The 20,914-nt window shown below is 39.5% G+C and overlaps 3 protein-coding genes across 6 annotated transcripts; 2 read left to right on the forward strand and 1 right to left on the reverse strand.

The window, feature by feature from the left end:
- Window positions 1–87: 87 nt before the first annotated feature.
- Window positions 88–4,245, reverse strand: trappc5 (trafficking protein particle complex subunit 5). The gene is made up of 2 exons (XM_033967215.2): window positions 3,793–4,245; window positions 88–1,647 (listed from the first exon to the last, which is right to left on the reverse strand). The coding sequence occupies exons 1-2, from the start codon at window positions 4,060–4,062 to the stop codon at window positions 1,351–1,353; spliced, it is 567 nt and encodes a 188-aa protein (XP_033823106.1). The 5' UTR covers window positions 4,063–4,245; the 3' UTR covers window positions 88–1,350.
- A 2,206-nt stretch (window positions 4,246–6,451) lies between these two features.
- On the forward strand, window positions 6,452–11,291 carry LOC117370595 (N-acetylmuramoyl-L-alanine amidase-like). Its single transcript, XM_033966058.2, has 4 exons — window positions 6,452–6,642; window positions 7,989–8,849; window positions 9,422–9,632; window positions 10,163–11,291. The coding sequence occupies exons 1-4, from the start codon at window positions 6,555–6,557 to the stop codon at window positions 10,464–10,466; spliced, it is 1,464 nt and encodes a 487-aa protein (XP_033821949.2). The 5' UTR covers window positions 6,452–6,554; the 3' UTR covers window positions 10,467–11,291.
- Window positions 11,292–13,623: 2,332 nt separating this feature from the next.
- Window positions 13,624–20,614, forward strand: LOC117372374 (lysozyme g-like). 4 transcript variants are annotated; one of them, XM_033968172.2, is made up of 7 exons: window positions 13,630–13,759; window positions 14,013–14,050; window positions 14,872–14,899; window positions 16,831–16,902; window positions 17,179–17,375; window positions 18,789–18,939; window positions 20,041–20,614. In XM_033968172.2, the coding sequence occupies exons 1-7, from the start codon at window positions 13,756–13,758 to the stop codon at window positions 20,175–20,177; spliced, it is 627 nt and encodes a 208-aa protein (XP_033824063.1). In that variant the 5' UTR covers window positions 13,630–13,755; the 3' UTR covers window positions 20,178–20,614. The 4 variants fall into 4 exon arrangements, with proteins under 4 accessions (XP_033824086.1, XP_033824063.1, XP_033824079.1 ...); XM_033968188.2 differs by lacking the exon at window positions 13,630–13,759 and adding an exon at window positions 15,428–15,571 and having other exon boundaries at window positions 14,012–14,050; XM_055224620.1 differs by lacking the exons at window positions 13,630–13,759; window positions 14,013–14,050; window positions 14,872–14,899 and adding exons at window positions 15,261–15,299; window positions 15,428–15,571.
- The last annotated feature ends 300 nt before the right edge of the window (window positions 20,615–20,914 follow it).

Consider the following 20,914-nt stretch of genomic DNA (forward strand, 5'->3'; position numbering starts at 1 on the left):
GTGACCGCGCGGAGCAGGACGGTCATGTGACTTTACTGATCCCTGTGTGCGTCCTGTGCAGCCACGCGACACTCAGCTCGCATCTGTACAGGATTCAACTCAAGTTTATTTGAGTGTTTTTCAGTTTCAGAACGTGACAGATACAAAGCGTCAAACATGTCACCGAGAAATGAAAAACACGATATACATAATTAAATAAATAAACCAAGAAGCACATTTATGGGCAAACTTTAAATCTCATAGTGGCAATGACAGTGACAGTTTAATGAGCTCTCCTTACATTTCACAACTCCACATTTCCATTGTTGCAGTGTGGTCATTGTTGACACTTTCAAAGAACAGATTAAGAAATCTTATTTTCATACATTTAAACATATTTAACAGTGACACACAGATCAACTCTTTAACAGATACTGTCAGTAAACCATGGATTTTGTAAACTTTAGGTCACATGATGGGCCCCATGAAGCCTTGCACTCTCATTCAGGGCTTTATGACTTGACAGAAAACATGTTTGGACACGTTTGTGTAATTGACTTTAGACATCATCTATCTCCTATTTATAACTCCATCTTCAGACTCAAATCAAGACAAAGAAAACAATAGTGGTAGCCAGTATGCTAATAGCCACTATGCTAATAGGTGTAAGAGCACACATTAGGGTCATGTACGATTGTGCTAAGTATGAGTTACGCACAGTTCAGTTCAGTTTTTGGATGAGGAGCAACATGACTTCACTCCTACAATTTTTTGTCCAGTGACAGATTTGAATTTTTCTTTTACAATTGACCTTAAGGGTCCAATATTACACAAAACTAACTCTTTAAGCTTTAAGCCATGTTAGAAGGTTGTTACCTCACTCAAAAACACACCTGGAGTTGTGTTTTGTTTCATTGACACATTTTTGAGACTTATGAGCGCATTATTAATCTGTCTACATTTCTAAAGCTCAAAATGCTTTAGAAATGTAGACACATGATATGAAGTGGTAACTTTGATGTTCAGTAGCGATTGACATTCCAGGACTGAAATTATCTAAATGATTATAGTGAAGGTGTATGGAGTTTAAAAACACAGTGGAACACTTCCTGTACTGTATTGTTTTCTGTTTGAGAGAAGTACTCAGCCTAAATATACAGGGTTTGTGTGTTAAATATGTGTAAACGAAACAAAACACAACTCCAGGTCTGTTTGTGATGAGCAAACAACATTAGAACACAGATAAGAGAATAGAGAGATCTGGGCCTTTAACAAAAAAACAAATGGCAAATTCAGCTGAAGACAGCTGAAGAATTTTGCCTTTTCTACAGCATTTGCTCAAGTTGCTGGTTGGTGCGTTTTGACTCGTCTCTATCTGCCCTCCAGAGCTTTGTCCCTGGCGATGACCGCCTCGTCAAACTTGACCATGAGCGTGGTGCCCTTGTGCCAGTGGACAGTGACTTTAGCGGGGAAGCCACTGTTGGTGAGAATGGCCTCAACGATGCCTCCAGTGAAGGCGGCGCAGTTCAAAGTGCTGTTGTCTTTGGGAACAGAGATATATGTGTTCACAAGAGCCTCCTTCTCGATTATGTAGTAAGTCTTGTCGTCGTCATTGGCCTGCTCCAGTTTGTCGGCCTCTTTTCCAAACAGGGATCTCCAAACATTTACCTGTGAATATGTTTGGAGACTGAAGTGAGTCGTCAGGGAGGAAGGGTTTATTTCACATGATTATTTGTGTGTGTGTGTGTATGTGTGTGTGTATGTGGGTGAGGAGGGTCCTTCTTCTTAAATACCTTATAATAATACGATGACATGAACTGGCACAGCATAGAAGGGAAATAGCGCCCTCTACTGGTATGAAAGTAGTTTAACCACAGATCAAATTAAACCTGGCCCAAATACCGAATCGTTAAACTGCAATATCCCACTTTACGTACAACTAATCAGTGTTCTCTGGTTTATAGACTATTAATGTAAAAATTATATTGGTTACCTCTGTCTCTGTTATTACGTTTTAAGGCATATTTTGTTAAAGTTATGAAGTTACATATTACAATTGGGAAAAAAATCACCTTGAATGTTATATTTTTTCCTGTTGATATTCAAAGGGAAAGATTAATTCCTTACTTCATTCAATCTAAACAGAAATAAATGGCTGTGACAATGACACCTTGACTTTTCTTCTATTAAATAAAAAATAATAAAAAATAATGTACTTAACATACATGCAAAAACAGCGATGGAAGTACGGTCCCTGGTATAGGCCTGTCCCATTTCGGCAAGATGGCGGCTACACTGAGGAGTACATGTTTTCGGCCGGGTACTTCGAATGATGCATTTGGCAAATTCAGACATGGCCAATGTCTTTTCTGTAGAAGCAGCCATACTATGGAACAATGCCCTCTGCCTGTCAGATCCTCTTAGCCTGTAGAGCAGTTTAGTTTAAGACCGGCCTAAAAACCCACCTCTTCTCCCTGGCATTTGGTTCTAACTCAGCAGGACATCTTGGTGTTTTATTGTTTTATTGCCTATGTGTTGTATTTTATCTTTATGTGCTGTTGTACATATTTTCTCCCTTTAAGTATTTCATTTGATTTTTTTTAAGCATATCTTTTTAACTTTGTGCATGCCCTTATTTTTATTTGTATTTATTCAGTGTGTTTATGTTGCACTTTTTCACCGAATCAAGTTCCTAGTTTGTGAACTGTGTTCACAGACTATGGCAATAAAAGTCTTCTGATTCTGATTCTGATTTATCTGTTTTTGTTTGTTGTTATTGATGTGAAACACTTTGGGCATCTTCAGTTGTATTTTAAATGTGCTATAGAAATAAAATGTAATTGAACTAAATGGTAATAAAATTAGAATAAAGGTAATGGGATAGAAAAGCACATTGTGAATTTATAATATCTGCATGTATACTAAGGTTTGGACACGGCCTCTCATTCAATGTTTTTATTTTATATTTTTACTACTTCTACTATACTTTAAATACACACAGAATGCATCAAATATATGATGTAAGATATATGGAATTAAGTAGTAAAGAAAAAAGTTAAATAACTACTAAATATTTTACGACAAAGCAAAGGGTGACTACTTGGAACATTTGAATATAAAATTTTAAAATATGTATCAGAAAGTTATTTAACTTTTTCTTTGCTACATAATCCCATATATCTTACTTCATACATTTGATGGCTTCTGTATGTATATAAAATGTAGAAAGTAGTAAAAAGAAAGAAAAAAACACTGAATGACAGGGCCCAAATTTTTGACTGGTCGTCTATGCACAGAAGAAAGATATAGCCAAAAGTTGAGCTTGTGAGCTTTAAGTCATGTTACCTCCTCAAAAACAGACCTAGAGTTGTGTTTTGTTTCATTCACACATGTAAATAGCCATTTACTATTGGTCCCTCTACATCTCCAAAGCTCAAAATGCTCTGTTTCACCTTGTGATGTCATGAAGTGGTAGTTTTCGAGTTAATACCTCCTTTTACCTTTAGTTCAGAAGAGATTGGGAATTCCATGGCTGAAATTAACCAAATGATTCTAGTGAAGGTGTGTAGAGTTTAAAAACACAGCAGAATGCTTTCTGTATTGCCACATGATGACATCACAAGGTGAAACAGCATATTTTCAGTTGGAGAGAAGAAGTCTGCCTAAATATGCAGGTTTGTGTGTTACACTTGTGTGAATGAAACAAAACACAACTCCAGGTCCAGGTTTGTGATGAGGAAACAACATTAGAACAGAGATCAGAGAATCCCTTAATGTGAGTCCTTTAAATGTCAGAGGTTTGTGTGCCTTTACCTTAATAAACAGCAGGATATTTAACACTTTGGTCTCCCTCTTGCCGTTCTTCTCCCTCAGCACCAGCACGTCCAGCAGACTGGCCCCCACCCGCTGTCCCAGCTCGGACAGCTTGGCCTGGAGCTCGGTGACGGAGTAGACCCGGCTCTGACAATACTGCACCACCTCCGAGAAGAGCAGGCCGAAGGCGGACACGCTCACCTCGGTCCTGGGGCGAGACAGAGGCCTCTCCAGTATGGATGATTTACCTTTCGTGAAGCGAGTCTCCATCTTCTACCAACGACAAACAAAACAAAAGACACTCGTGCAACTGCAGTGTTGTTTAAAAGTATATAATATTAGATTTTCACCTTTGCATATCCCGCCGAGAAGATAGAAACACAAGCTATTTCACTTACTGTTTGTGTTGTTATACAGTTTCGTTTGTTTCCGGGTTTAGCTTGAAACGTCACTGGGCCACATGACATATGGCCACGTGATCGATGAGCCGGACCATCATTTTTATTATTTTAATAGAGCCATGGTTTTGTCCATTGACAATTGTCCATTAAATGACGCTAAACGAATTCCCTTTGATTATTACAATAAATAAATGTTTAATGTAAATTTCAGCTTTGTTGCCAAATTATTAGGATCAGGCCACTACCAGGTCATTCAGTATTTTGTTAAAAACAAACAAACAAACAAAAAAAAAAAAAAAAAAAACTGTGGCTCAAACCTGTGTCCCCTGCCCCAGCAAATTTATACAAAACCACTCACTTGTCCCAGGTGTTCCTATTTATGACCAATCTGATATAAACCACGTCTAAATCAGGTCTAAACCAGGTCTCTGCCAGCTCCAAACCAGGTGTAAACCAGGTCTAAACCAGGACTAAACCAGGACTAAACAGGTCTAGACCAGGACTAAACCAGGACTAAACAAGGTCTAAACCAGAACTAAACCAGGTCTAAACCAGGACTAAACCAGGTCTAAACCAGGTGATCCCTGCAAACAGTAAAAGGGGTAATATATTGTCATTTTTTAGCTAAAATACAGAACACAGAGATTGAAAATGAGCATAAGGCAAAAATGCCACCACCACCATGTCTCCCTCTCCCACCTGGAAAATAAAGACTCCTACACCAGGATACTCTTTACTGACTACAGCTCACAAACTCACCCACAAACTGTTATCACTTGGACTTCACCCCGTCCTTTGTGACTGGCTCTTGGACTTCCTGACTAGCAGGCCCCAGTCTCTCAAGATTGGAAACAAAACTTCAGCCAGCATCACCACAAACCCCACAGGGCTGTGTCCTCAGCCTCATCCTCTACACCCTGTTCACCCACGACTTGGTTGCATCCCACTCCAAGAATATCATTCTGAAGTTTGCTGATGACTCCGCTGTGATAGGTCGTATCACAGGCAGAGATGAGGTGGCCTACAGGAGGGAAGTGGACAGTCTGGTGACATGGTGTGGAGTCAACAACCTCACTCTCAACAGAGACAAGACTAAGGAGATGATTGTGCACATGAGGAAGGAGAGGAGACCTCATCAGCCGCTGTTTATCTGGGACCTTGAGGTGGAGAGAGTGAGCAGCTTTAGATACCTGGGGGTCCACATCACCGATGACCTCACCTGGACATTTAACACAACACAGGTGGTGAATAAGGCTCAACAGCGGCTGTACTTCCTGAGAAGACTGAGGAAATTTGCCCAAAATCCTCAGCAACTTCTACAGCTGAATCATTGAGTCCATCCTGACCACCTGCATTACTGTGGGGTACGGCAGTACTATGGTGAAGGACAGCAAACGCCTGCAGAGTGGTAGACTGCCTCCATCATCAAGGACCCCACCCATCCCCAGCATGGACTATTCACACTTCTGCCTCCAGGCTAGAGGTATAGAAGTGTAAAATGCAGGACAACCAGACTCAAGAACTCTTTCTTTTCAACAGCCATCAGACACTTGAATTGCCGAGCATAGACCCCCTCCTAGACATTGACTTACATCTTACATATGATAATTTGCACTATTATTTATTTGATTATTTTTTTATATGCTCTGTTTATCTTATTATTTATTTCATATCCTAGCTTTCAGGGGCCCCTAAGCTGAATTTGCCTCTGGGGCCCCCGACAGTGGCTCAGCTATTGGTGATTCACATTTGACAACATCATGACTCTGCTCTCATCACCTTGACCAGTTGTATTTATTTGACCAATATCAGACTGAAAACATCCAGAAGTCACAAGTCACAAGAACAGTGGTCAAACATGAAACAAAATGAAACAAAACACAACTCCAGGTCTGTTTTTCAGGAGGTAACAGCATTATAAAATGATTTCAAGTGCACAAGAGTCAGTTTTGTGTAATATAAGATTTTAAGATTAGCCTGAAAACCGTCCACTACTCCCTGGCATTTAACTCTAGCTTCACAGGATCTGTTGGTGTTTTGTTGTTCTTTTCTTGTGTATTGTGTTATCTGTATATTTGTTTTGTGCTGATTTTGATGTGATGTTTATGCTCAAGATGTACTATAGAAATAAACTTGAATTGCATTGACCTGAGTGAAACTGTGTAGGCTCGGAAACTTCAGCCTCTGGAGCATTGACAAATGGGTTTGTTTTGCTGACTTGAACTGAGGTCGAAAATCAATATTTGGACATTTTCACTGTGTACAAAGAGTAGGGAACGTTCACGTAGGCTGTTAATCTAACTAACTGACCTCAGCCTTTTGGGAATCTCAAAGGAACTTGATCTGTGAAGCAGTCGGTCTATGTTTTTCCACAGTATGGCTTCACTAGGGTCGTTGTGTTTTAGTCTGGCTTTGCTGGGCTATTTCACTGTCCACAGCAGACCTGCAGGTAAGTGTTGGCAAATAACTATCTGTAAGTATTTTTTAATGTTTAAATAAATACATTTCGGTTAACATGGGCCTAGCTAAAATATCTTCTGCTTCTTCTTTCTTTCACTGAAAATATTCCAAAAATAGCCTAGAGCTATAGGGTCTAGGCTGTGTTCTTTTAGTGTAGTATTTTATCCGTTAACTCAGACCTATCTCCCTACTCTCACTGAGCCTATAAAGTTGTTTTTGGAGTGACTCATGTTGGAGCAATTTTTAATCTCTTATTTTCAAGACGTCATTTTGTCAATCTACCCTCGTTTAACCTCCACCGGTACACGCCCACTACAATGTACACATCCACTGTAACGTACGTGGCCACTGTGATGTACACACCCATTGTGACGTATGCACTTCCTTCTCCAGTTTTATTCTCTTAATCTGTGATACTCGTAGGATTTGACAGTGTCGCATAGACATTTTGGTACAAATGAAAAAAATGTGATGCTCTAGTGTGATGTGCATCTGTCCAGAGGGGGTGCTGACAGTATGCTTATGGTGACGTCAACTCCCACTGGACACCGCAGTTTTCTAACGTGGAAGTAAAAGTAAAGTAAAAATAAATAAAAGTACAGATATTGAAAAAAATAAATAAATAAAAACTCAAACTGAATCAATGTTTTTTTCAAACTGTGTGTGTAATCCCTCAGTCGTCCAGAGCTGATCCATAGTAAAAGAAAAATTCAATCGGTCAACTGGATAAAAGTTTTAAAGTGAAGATGTTTGGCTGCTCATCCAAGATGCTTCTTCAGTTCTGGTCAGATTACAGCTGGACACTGTCTTATATCTGTCTGAAGCCAACGCACCTGTTTATTTACAGTTTCTGTTTGTTGGCTGAACTATACTAAGTGTGAACTGTGCCTGATTCATATTTAACATAATCGTTTTTTGATAATTATCGTTTTTCTAATGGCTGCTCTCACGCCTATTAGCATACTGTCTATTAGCATACTGTCTATTAGCATACTGTCTATTAGCATACTGTCTATTAGCATAATGGCTATTAGCATACTGGCTAGCCTCGTTGTTTTCCTTTGATGAGCGGCAAAACGTCTTTACTATTTTTATTTGTATATTTTGTTTTGCTCAAACTATGGACATGTTCAAAATAAACCCTCAGCCTTTTCAGCAGTTCTTAAACAATATATATATATTTTCAGATACTGTTCTCAAATCTAGTGAAGTAAAAGTAAAACGTACACACTGTAAAATGTACTCAAGTAAAGTACAGATACCCACATTTTATACTCCTCCTTTCACTTCGTTACGTTCTCTATACTATTCTATACTTCATGTCTTTTGTTTCAGTTGGCCATTTACGCAGCATGGACAGCTTCATTCGGGCTGTGCAGAAAGTGGAGGAGTCCAACCCTGGCCTATCTCCTCTGGCTTTGGCTCGAGCTCTGCGCAGAATTGCAGGTCACGATGACGCCATGACCGTTCACTTCTTGGGCACGTCTCACGTTCTAACCAACACCGCAGAGCTGGAGACTGCCATCCTCAATGCCTCATCCTTCAGCTTCTTTGACAAGGCCCTCCACCACATTGTGACGGACAACGGCGAGGAGAGGGGGGTGGTCCTGGCCCCCGATGGCACCACTGTGGCCCTAGCACCGCTGATGCTCGGGATAGAAGCTGGACTCAATACCTGGACAGAAGGGGGCGCTCCCGTTGGGCTGTTCCCTCTCACGCTGGGAAGGACTTTGGGATTGACTTTCCTCAGCCTCCAAGATTTCCCTGCGGAATATCGCTTGGGGCCTAACGGATGCTGGGATAATGTAGAGTACCCAAAGGTTTTCAAACTCTACCACACACCTACTTTAGCAACAGGGGCGGTCATAAGTGGAGGTATGGACGGTCTTATACTCGGGAAATATCTAAGTAACTTGCCTAAATCTGAAACTTTGCCCGCCTTAAGTGAGATTTTGAAAGGATACTACATTTTTGACCTACGGGAGGGGCGGAGTCTGGATGGTTTGACTGACAGAATAAGCCCGAAAAGAAGGGAGTTATCACGGCTGATCTTGGAGTCTGTCGATCTTCAAAATGAGGTGATGGAGACGCTGGCTTTGGTGTGGAAACTGGAGCGGACTGAGTGGATAGCCTTTGACACTGGGATTGGCCAAGCGGTAAAGGAGGGACTGAAACAGTTTGTGCGCAAGTACTGGGGTAAGAAATTTTACTGCACATAACTCCATTAGTAAAAATACGGTAAGTCCATAAGTCCATCTGCTGATTGTGAGAGTTCATTCTTCACTGTGATTGGTTAAATCCCCTGTCACTCAGACTCATGACAATCTGTAGCTACCCTGGTTTCTTCGTAAAAAGAACTTCATGCTCCTTAATGATGTTCATGTGCCAATATTTAATTTCTTTTCACACCTTCACACCATGAACACAATGAATACTAAAAAACTGATAAAGAAAATTTGCTTAACATTAAGACATATAATAACTTTTAAAATAAATACAAAAACAAACAATCTTTACCATGTTTGCCATCATGACCAGCGGTAGTTAAGTCTGGTATCTTTCTTTTTTTTTCTTGCTCCTCTTTTTACACTTTTCGTGCCTACTATTCTCTCTCTGTTTTTTTAACTTTCGGGGGAAACGTGCAAACATGTGCTCATTAAATCAATCATAAGACATAATTTACAAAATATAAACATCATAATTATTATAAATTAATAAATAATTATTATGTGCAGTATTTTAAAAAGTAACGCTTTTTCTGTGTTCAGACTGCCCTCAGATTATACCCCGGTGCCAATGGGGCGCAAAACCACACAACGGGACCCCAATCCCTCTGTCCCTGCCTCTGGATCAGCTGTTTGTCCATCACACCTACACGCCCTCCTCCGCCTGTCTAAGCTTCTCTGACTGCGCCCGGGACATGAGGTCCATGCAGCGCTTCCACCAGGAGGAGCGCGGCTGGGCTGACATAGGGTACAGGTAAACAACCACAACAATAACAACAAAACAGCAACAACAACCAGAACAACAACAGCAACAACCACAACAACAGCAACAACAACAATTACAACAACCACAACAACAACAATAACAAACCAACAATCACAACAAAAGTAACAAGTACAAAACAACAGAAACCACAACAATAGCAACAACAATAATAACCACAACAGCAGCCACAACAACAACAACAACAACAACAACGACAACAACCACAGTGACAACAACATCAACAAAAAACAGCAACCACATCAACAACGACCACAACAACAGTAGCTACAACCATCACCAACAACAACAACACCAACAACACCATAAACAACACCAACATGAACAACAACAACAACAGCTAGAACAACAACCATTTGTGGTGCTGGCTGGACAGGTAAAAGCAGCTTCTTGTTCTCGCTCTTGACCATTTTATTTCTGCAGATTTGACAGTGTCTTTGAAATAATTCAGTACTCCATGTAACATTTTTATAATATATGTTTGGTTTTGCTCGCTGCAGTTTTGTGGTGGGTTCAGATGGCTATGTGTATGAAGGCGCTGGCTGGAACACAGTGGGGAGGCATACCAGAGGTCAGAACAGTGTTGGATATGGTGTGGCCTTCATCGGGAACTACACTGCTGCTCTGCCCTCGCGCTACTCCATAGATCTGCTACGACACAAGTTGGTGCAGTGTGCTGTGGATGGAGGTCGGCTGGTCTCCAACTTTACCCTTAAAGGCCACAGACAAGCGGTCAGCTACACCACCTGTCCTGGAGACGCCCTCTTCTCTGAGATAAGTCGATGGGACAACTTTAGGGAATGAAAGGGAAATAATCATAATGTGTGATCTGAGATGCTAGAGAGACATCGATCCAGCTTCTTCTGTTTCGTCGATAATTTGGTGTTATGTATCTGCCGATCCCCAATATCAACCCATACTAGGGCTATTTTCAAACAGTGTATGGTAAAAAATATCCAAATGTGTTTTGTAACTACCGAACAGCTTCATAAAAGTTTAGTTAAAAGTTTAATATTATGAGATGGTACAGTGTGTGGAGGTAAAGAGCTATGTTTGAGTCAATTTGTCAAACCTGATAATGTTTTAGACGTGTTAGGTTTGGTTGAACTGTGTGATAGTGTTTAGAGACTTTCTGCATTACAAAGCTGCAGCTTTATTCTAAAGTGAACAGTGAGCCAAAGAGCTTCAGTTCTATAGACAAATAAAGAGCTAATCCTGCTAATGATAAAAGCAAAACTAAAAAAACACCTGTATCTTTTTCTTTGATTTGGACATACCAAACACATGCGCTGTCTCAAGTGTTATAACAAAACAGAAAGAGGGGCAGAGGTGGATCATAACGAAGTCAAAGTATCTGTACTTTACTTCAGTACATTTTACAGTGTATACTTTTTACTTTTTACTTCAGTATATTTGAAAGCAGTATCTGTATTTTCTACTCCACTACATTTTTTAACTAGACTGAAAAGTGAAAGTATTTTTTAATAGCGTGTGAGACCTGCTGAAGGGGCTGAGGGTTTATTTTTAACATGTTCAGAATTTGAACAAAACAAAAATATACAAATAAAAACAGAGAGAAAAACAATCAATTCAGTTGTTTCTGTTGAATAAAATTCAGCTCAAATCTTTATCAAGATCACTACATTTGAAGCTTTATAAGACTTTAACAGGTATTTTAATACTTTTACTTAAGTTGATTTTTTTTTCATCTGATACTGTTACTTGAGTATGTTTTTCTCTGGTACATGTACTTTTACTTCTACTTACTTACTTTTACTTTTACTTACTCAACAAAATGAAATACTTTTTCCACCACTGAACGGCTGTAGAACACAGACCAGTGAAGAGGAAAAAAGTCAGTCTGGATGGAAAATACTGGTGGAAAACAGAATCCGGATCATTACAGAAAATAGGTTGAATATGTTAAAATGCATTTTGCCTTTACAACAGCGAGAACCGTAAACACCGGCAGTGACACGTGATCAGAACACTTAAAAAAAAATAAATAAAAAATCAACTATACAATGGTATAAACAATAACACTGCAAGAGGCTTAAGCTTTTACATTCAGATTTACAGGGCATTATGTATTAAACAAATATAGGCAAAAAAACCCCAAAAACAACAATATTAGACAAGGCAAGTTTATCTGTACAGCACAGGTCCACGTGGTAATTCAAAATGCTTTACAGAATAAGAAAGACATTAAAATCACAATACAACAAATTAAAACATAAATAATCATCATAAAAGTAACAGTAAAAGAGAAGAGGCAGAATAAAACCCTTTCAGTCACATGCACAGATAAACAGAACCGTTTGAGCCTAGATTTAAACATTGTCAAAATAGAGGCATGTGTCATGTCTTCAGGAAGACTGTTCAAGGTTTAAAAGTCACATGAAGATTCATTATGTTTAGTCCCGGTTTAGTCCCGGTTTAGCCCCGGTTTAGCCCCGGTTTAGTCTTGTGTCTAGTCCTGGTTTAGTCCTGGTTTATCCCTAATTTAGTCCTGATTTAGTCCTGGTTTAGCCCTGGTTCAGTTCTGGTTTAGCCTTGGTTTAGTCCTGATTTAGTCCTGGGTTAGTCCCGGTTTAGTCCCAGTTCAGTCACGGTTCCGTCCCAACTTAGACCTGGTTCAGTCCCGGTTTAGACCCGGTTTAGTCCCGGTTTAGCTCTGGTTCAGTCCCGGTTTAGACCCGGTTTAGTCTTGTGTCTAGTCCTGGTTTAGTCCTGGTTTAGCCCTAATTTAGTCCTGATTTTAGTCTCTCTCTCTCTGGTTTAGCCCTCTCTCAGTCCTGGTTTAGCCCTGGTTTAGTCCTGGCTTAGTCCTGGTTCAGTCCTGGTTCAGTCCTGGTTTAGCCCTGGTGTAGTCTTGGTTTAGTCCTAGTTTAGTCCCGGGTCAGTCCCAGTTCAGTCCTGCGTCAGTTCGGGTTTAGACCTGGTTTAAACTTGGTTTAGCCCTGGTTTAGTCCTGGTTTAGTCATGGTGTAGTCCTGGTGTAGTCCCCGTTTAGTCCTGGTTCAGTCCTGGTTTAGTCCTCAGAGTGTGAGATGGTTCATGTGGCTCTAACATGTCGGAGATGTACTTTGGTGCTGGTCCAGGTTTGGGTGCAATAATTTAAAGAATTTGTATAGAAAGATACAAGGGAAAATACAACAAATTTGTGTTTCTGGCTACAAAATTTATAGCAGTGGATATAATATTTTGATTTTGATTTGGATTATGTTCACAACATACAGATGCCATGCTCAGCGAATGTCTCAGACCGTGGAGTGCAGAGGAAAAGGTGCTGGAGGAACCATCATGGAACAACAAGCCTCTGCACAGGATGTATCACTGGAACATAACTGAAGTGGCTAATATCAAGAAATCCTAACAATGGCTTGAGAAAGCTGGACTGAAGGACAGCACCACATAGGCAGTCATCCTGGCTGCACAGGAGCAGGCCTTGAGCACCAGAGCGATAGAGGCCCAGATCTACCACAACCAGACAAGACCCAAGGTGTAGGCTGTGCAAAGAGGCCCCTGAGACAGTCCAGCACATAACTGCAGGGTGTAAGATGCTGCAGGGAAAGCAAACGTGGAGCGGCATAACCAAGTGGTGGGCACAGTGTACAGAAATACAGTGAAGTTCATACTCTGCAGTGCATGCAGAGTATGAACTGGAAACAGTCCGTACTCTGCACAAAAATATTTCCTAGGCAAAAACCAAACATATTTCCAGTGAATGTCAATAAATACATTGTTCCAAACACAAATAGAAGCTGGTTTACTGATGGCTTCTCTTATAATAAGTTCTCTTATACATTTGTTATTTGTTTTAAAGCTCAAAAACGGCACAGAGTTACCAATAAACAGCTTCTCTTTAGATGGATCATCATTAGAGGTGACCTAATCAGAGCACACACACCCTGATCTGGAGTTCATGACTCATTTCTGCCTAAAACAGGAAACCGAAACTCAAAGTGAAAGTAAACTGTGGCTCGCTTTAGATGCCTATAAAAGTGCGTCTGTTCTGGGATAGCGCCAGAGTTTTGTGGCGCAGACAGCGAGGAGCACATCACACTGACTGAAATCATCACAGAAGAAGAGAATGGGTGAGCGGCATTTCGTACTTTATGATGGAGTAAAAATGTCACTTAAAACAAGAATAATTATGCGGCGTTACGAGAATGACACATCTTTTGGTATTTTCGTGCTTTTATTTTGGTAGTCAGATGATAACTGATGTTTTGTTTGGTTCCACTGGATCATTGATAGAGACGCACTCCTGGCTTAAGCAGAAGTGCGGCATGTTGGCTATTCGAGCCAGTTAAAGTAAAAATAAAGTTAATAAAGGTGTATTTTCAGGTAATTCTCCCTCCCAAGAGCATGGGTTAGCCAGCAAGGTATGTGTTTTGCAATTTTCATGTTTTTTATTTTATATCTTTTATTATTAAACCGTTCTAATTGTAAATTCTGTAATTCGACGGTGACATTGGTGACGTTGGTGGCGTTATTGGCGTTGGTGACGTTGGTGGCGTTCGTGGCTGTGGTGACGTTGTTGGCGTTGGTGACATTGGTGATGGTGGTGGTGACGTTGGTGGCGTTCGTGGCTGTGGTGATGTGTGGTGACACTTGTTTACACGTCTCTACACTTGTTTACACGTGTTTACATGTCTTTACACGTGTTTATACTCATTTAAAGTAATGGGAAAGTTCTTAAACTGAGCAAGACAGTGTTTAAAGAGTGCGAGAGAGAGTTTTTAAAGGGTGCAAATGAGTGGGTGAGAGAGTTGCAGATTGGGTGATTATTTATGTTTTGATTTGTGTGATTTTAATGTCTTTCTTATTCTGTAAAGCACTTTGAATTACCTTGTGTACGAATTGTGCTATACAAATAAACTTGCCTTGCCTTGCCTTTATGCATCTTTACACTTGTTTACACGTCTCTATACTTGTTTATACTCGTTTACATATCTTTACACGTGTTTACATGTCTTTACACTTGTTTACACTCATTTACACATCTTTACTCTTGTTTACACGTCTCTACACTTGTTTACTCTCGTTTACATGTCTTTACACTTGTTTACATTCGTTTACATGTCTTTACACTTGATAGATACATCATTGATAGAGACGCACCCCTGGCTTAAGCAGAAGTGCAGCATGTTGGCTATTCGAGCCAGTTAAACTAAACATAAAGTTAATAAAGGTGTATTTTCAGGTAATTCTCCCTCCCAAAAGTATGCAAGGTATGCTTTTTGCAATTTTCACATTTTTATTATTACAGTTATACAGTTCTAATTGTAAATTCTGTAAATTATTTTAATTTGATGGTGTCATTGGTGACGTGGGTGGTGTTGGTGGTGTTAGTGGCATTGGTGGTGCTGGTGATGTTGGTGACATTGGTGACGTTGGTGACTGTAATCGCTCGAATAGCAACCTTAGCGGTTCAATGAGGAACAGAGCAGAGCTGAGACAGCTTGTCCAGTGCAGACCCAAGTGCGTTTATTGAACACCAAAAACAAAAAATGTTTAAAAGAATCAGCATTGCAGTACCTGCTATACATGCAGCACCCTCTCTTAGCCAACTGAGGTTTGCTCCTTTTATAGAGCACCTCCCTAATTGGCTGAGTCCACTCTGTATTACAGGTAAGCTTTTCCAAATCCAATTCTATTGTTAAAAAAATAGCTCCAATCAAACAATGTAATCATTTATTCCATTAAGTTGTTAGGTAAAATAGAGCTGTTGAGATGTTTACTTTATTTTATTTTAACAGTGAACACTAATTAGGTTACCCCAAAAGCTAAAATATAGGACACCCCTCCTTGTTAGCACCCAGTGGTCTGCCCTGGAACATTCTTAAGGTGCTTCGGCTCCCCGGGGACTCGTTTGGCCGAAACATCTAAGGCAGACAACATGGGTAAGTAAAAATTCGCACAATTCAGTTATAATCAATTAACCGACACAACATTTATCAATAAAACATTTTAAACTTTTGTGTATATTGTCCTTTGTGCTAGTCTCAAAGATAGGCCCATGTAATGGACTAGCTACATTACAGAGACGTTGGTGGCATTCACGGCTGTAGTGATGTTGTTGGTGGCGTTGGTGGCGATGGTTGTGGTGACATTGGTGCCGGTGGTGATGTCAGTGGCGCTGGTGACATTGGTGGTGTTGTGATGTTGGTGGCATTGATGACGTTGGTGGTAATGGTGATGTTGGTGGCCAAGGTTGCATATTAAAATTCAAGATTGATTGATTGATCTTAAAGCTGGCTTGTACAATCAGTAAAAACAGTCTTTATTGACTGCACGGAGAGGTGGTGTGATAGATGAAATCAAAACCTACATACGATAGATGTAACTACGTCTTTACACTTGTTTACACATGTTTACACGTCTTTACACATGTTTACACGTCTTTACACATGTTTACATGTCTTTACACTTATTTACATGTCTTTACACTTGTTTACATGTCTTTACACTTGTTTACATGTCTTTACACTTGTTTACATGTCTTTACACTTGTTAACATGTCTTTACACTTGTTTACATGTCTTTACACTTGTTAACATGTCTTTACACTTGTTTACATGTCTTTACACTTGTTTACACGTCTTTACACTTGTTTACACATGTTTACACGTCTTTACACTTGTTTACACATGTTTACACGTCTTTACACATGTTTACACGTCTTTACACTTGTTTACACATGTTTACACGTCTTTACACTTGTTTACACGTCTTTACACTTCTTTACATGTCTTTGCACTTGTTTACATGTCTTTACACTTCTTTACACTTGTTTATGGAGCTGTGCTCAGGCAGTGGCAGCTCATGTTTACACAGTGCACATAGAGCATTCACAGATACAGGGAGTAACCGTGCTCTAGAGCCTGTGTGAACAGCGAGGACAGTGAGTGTCGATCCCGGGATCAGGGACTGAAACCAGCCTGAGCATTCAAAATTAAATCACTAATTTAATGTTGAAATGTTACGACTTTATTCACGTCACACACGTAAACCTTTGATAACACTATTAATAAAGTAATAATATTAATGTAATAATGAAGTGACTCTTGGGCTCCATCATAGTAGCCTACATAGATTGTGAAATGTCCTGTTATTTGTTTCAAATGCAGTAAATGTTGTGTATTTTTTCTTTTTTATAAAGACATCAGTATCATTAAAGATGCTAAAGGCGCGTCCCTGACAACAGCCAATCAGGACAACCTCGGATATGAAGGTACGTGTAATGAAGGTGAACAGTGACCACCTGGAAGTACATTTTACAGACATTCTAATTTATTTATACACTATAATTTTGCAGTTTATAAAGTTTCAGAAACAGATTTAATAATACATTTTTTAAATCAGCTGTTTTTAAATTTTAATAAACCACAGGTTTAGAACATGGCTCAGTAGCTCCTGGAAGCACAAATATTAGCATTTATACCGGTAATTTATCATTTTTGAATAATTTCACTTTAAGGAAAACTACACTTGTTGTTTTTTGCTGTAGGAAAGGATGCATCTCGACAACTGGCAATGACTGATTTGGAAAGAATGAGGACATACAAGAATATGATCACAGTCGTGGGACAGGAGCTTGGGATCGACCCAGCGCTCATCGCAGGGATCATCTCCAGAGAATCACGGGCTGGAAACGCTCTACAGAATGGCTGGGGAGATCATGGCAGAGCTTGGGGGCTGATGCAGGTGAATAACACATTTTATTTTTTCTTTCCAGAATTCTGAATCTTATTTGAACCAATCACAAACAAACAGACCATTTTGCAGTGTTTGTGGGCTTCACCTTCCTGTTGTAGGCGACATTTTGAATACTTTTCTCCAAAAAATAGGTTATGTGTTTAAATTTTTTATCTCTGAAAAAACATGTTTGAATTATTTTTATTCTATTCCGAACGCTTTAAAAACATCAGAGTATCTATTCTCCGAACTTAAAAACAAATGGGAAATTGTTCAAAAATTAAAGAAAATCTCTTTGCAAAGACCGTCCAAGACAGGATCATTAAAATGGAATCAAACATCAGCAGTAAACAAACTGATGACAGCCCAAGCATTTTCAATAACCTGTGATGAGTCATGTGATCTAAACGACAGTGAGCAGGCAGCTCTATTCTGCAGATGTGTGAACTCTGATGGGCTGCAGGAAGAACTGACTGAACTGATAAAGGGCCAAACGCAGGAACAGGACATTTGTGAGGCTGTAGTGAGTTTAAGTCAAAGAAACAAACACCACTCACCTTGTGTCAGTGTCTACAGATGGGCACCCAGTATAAGAGGCCCACAGAAGGGCTTTGTGAATTTACTACAAAAGTCACTGGATTGAGAGCTGCTGACATTTCACTGGATCATCTCCAAGAAGCATTGTTCACTCAAACATGTTCAAATGCCTGTGAGAAAGCTGCTCTCCCTAACAAACACAAATGGAGTGATATTGAAAACCTCCCCAAACCTGACAAACCTGTTTGTGAAACATGGAGTGCCATTCCTAACACGAACAATAGTATGCATTTGGAGTCCTGCCTGTCTGTGGATCCACATACTTAAGTGAACATAGCTGCATACTTCATTGTGTCATTTATTTCAAAGTAGGCCTACATGCGTGCCGCACCGCGCACACACTGCACCACTGTATTCTGTGGTTGTAATTGGAAAAAATAAAAAGATTTAAACTTTTAAACGTTTATAAGCTCCATTATTTTTTGTGGCTCCAGACTGTTTTTCTTTGGACATTTTGCCCCCTCTTTCTTTGGAAGAGGGGGCAAAATATCAGAATCAGCCTCACCAAAAGATCATCTCTGTGATTTCTTACCTGTAAACTCCGAGTGTTGAATTTAAGCTTTGAAAATATTTGTGCTGAATATTTAAAAGGTGAGTTTTCTATGAATAATAATAATTTTGAAAAAACAAACATTGAAATAAATTAAAGAAATTGAAATTCACAATGAGAGCAAAAACTTTTAAAATTTGAAGTTCAACAGTATTTAAAATTTTACAAAAATGTATCTTCCATATTTTAAACAGTTAAGTACCGATTTTTCATCATTCTGAAACCCGTGGATAAAACCCTTATCATTGATGTGTTAAATATTGCTGTTACTTTAGGTTGATGTGACTCCAAATGGAGGAGGACACACAAGGGTGGGAGATTGGGACAGTGTGGAGCATGTGCGTCAGGCCACAGGGATCCTCATCTATTTTATTGGACGCATTCGTGGGAAATTTCCAACCTGGACAGAAGCGCAGCATCTTAAAGGTGTGTTGAACTCACATAGTACAAAACATAAACATTACGCACCATAAATAATGGAGTTATCGTTCAGGACATGACAGATGGAACAATCACTCTGGGGTCAATGTTCACTGTGGGACATTTCTCTGCACTAATGGGAAAATTTTGGCCATTATCTGTTCTGTGATTTGAATTATGAACTTCTCTGTTTCATTATGAACTCAAACTACTGAAGTGTATGTATATTTAAAATATATGTTTAAATACTTTTTGGTAGGAATGCACCGATATCAATACCAGTATGGGGTATCAGTTCGATACCAGGCACCAGTACTCATACTCATCAATGGGCTGGACCCGTTCTACCAAGAGCCAATACCAAGAGCCGATACCACTGTATGAGCGCGGCGTCTTGGCGCTCACAGCTCATCTCAGCAGAGCACTGAGCTTTAATCACATGTGACTGTCACATGACATACACATATTTAGGACTCTTAAAAGTTTTTATAGTACAGCAGATATCAGCGCAGTGCTTGCCTTTACAATAGTAGCATGCTAACATGGCTAACTGGTGCTGGTGATTATTTGCTTGTACATGCAATTTAACTTATTGTAATTGACAAAGAAATGCTGTGACTGAACAGAGTGGGGTCAGAGCTCTTAAAACGCACACAGCATATCCAAGGTAAAAGACAGCACTCACTGTTTGCTAACAGTGGCTCATTAGCAGTTAGCTCGGAGCACAGTCTGCAAAGACGAAGTGGTAAATATTAAAGCCAGGAGCTTATCTGAATAAATGACATTGGAATTATACCAAACTACAGAGATTTCAGTAGAAGTTTAAATAACCTCTCAAATAAGTATTCTAAGATGAAAAAGTTGGCTGTACTATAAAGGTCCTATGAAATGAATTGGATTCACCAGTATAATTGAACTCTTGCACTCAAAAAGAAGTACTCATACTCGTGTTGGAGAAAGTGGTATCGGTACATCCCTAATTTTTGCTTTGTGGTTTGGTTTAAAAATTTTTTGTTTATCACCTGTATTTATATTAATATATCACACTTGAAGATTTGTTATCATGACAGGCCTAATTATGTTAATTTGTATTAAATGTGTCTGCAGGAGCAATTGCTGCATACAATATGGGAGACGGGAACGTCAAGAGCTATGAAGAGGTGGATAAATACACAACCGGTCAAGACTACTCCAACGATGTAGTGATCAGGGCTCAGTGGTTCAAAGAAAATCTTTTTTGTTAATGTGGATCAATCATAGACTGTATATATAAATTGACATAACTACTGCACTAGCCAGCGTGTTCCAAATAAAAAGTGAGCACATGCATGTTTCCGGCTCCATTGATTCACTTTACATTGAAAAATTGTGTCCCCTCTCTCTGTAACTGCTGCTTTCAGACTTGTCATTTTGGTCTTAAATGTTCGTATTAACCCACTCTACATGATCATGGTGTTTTTATTTCACTATTGTGTCTGTAAATCAAGATATGAACATTAATAACAGACAAATCAGACTCCTTTTCCTGAGGTGGCTCCCGTGAGTATAAACAGGTTTGATTGACAGCATTGCTAAGTGCCTGCTCCCTTCTCCAGATTGGCTCTTTGGTTGCTATGATACTCGTGGTCAGAATTCCAAATATGGGACTCTGTTCTAAATTGGCCCCTAAAACGGCTAACCTCGATGAGCTTCATTTGGAGCTGAACGCTGTGGGTGAAGTCACACTCACTTAGTCCACTTCTTTTTATACAGTGTGTGTTTTAGAACACTGTAGCCAGTGTTCTAAAACATTTAGAATAATATAATAGTTAAATGCACTACATCTGAAATCAATTTTTTGTTTAACACTATCAATTATATAAAAAATAACATTTAGGAAAAAACAATTGTTGGGTGTGTGTTGTATTGTCATATCATTATGTAACTGAATACATGTAATAATATGTATTCAGAATACTCGGAGTACATGTATTCTAGTAGT

This window comes from Periophthalmus magnuspinnatus, chromosome 1, assembly GCF_009829125.3.
Source record: "Periophthalmus magnuspinnatus isolate fPerMag1 chromosome 1, fPerMag1.2.pri, whole genome shotgun sequence".
Classification (NCBI taxonomy): domain Eukaryota; kingdom Metazoa; phylum Chordata; class Actinopteri; order Gobiiformes; family Gobiidae; genus Periophthalmus; species Periophthalmus magnuspinnatus.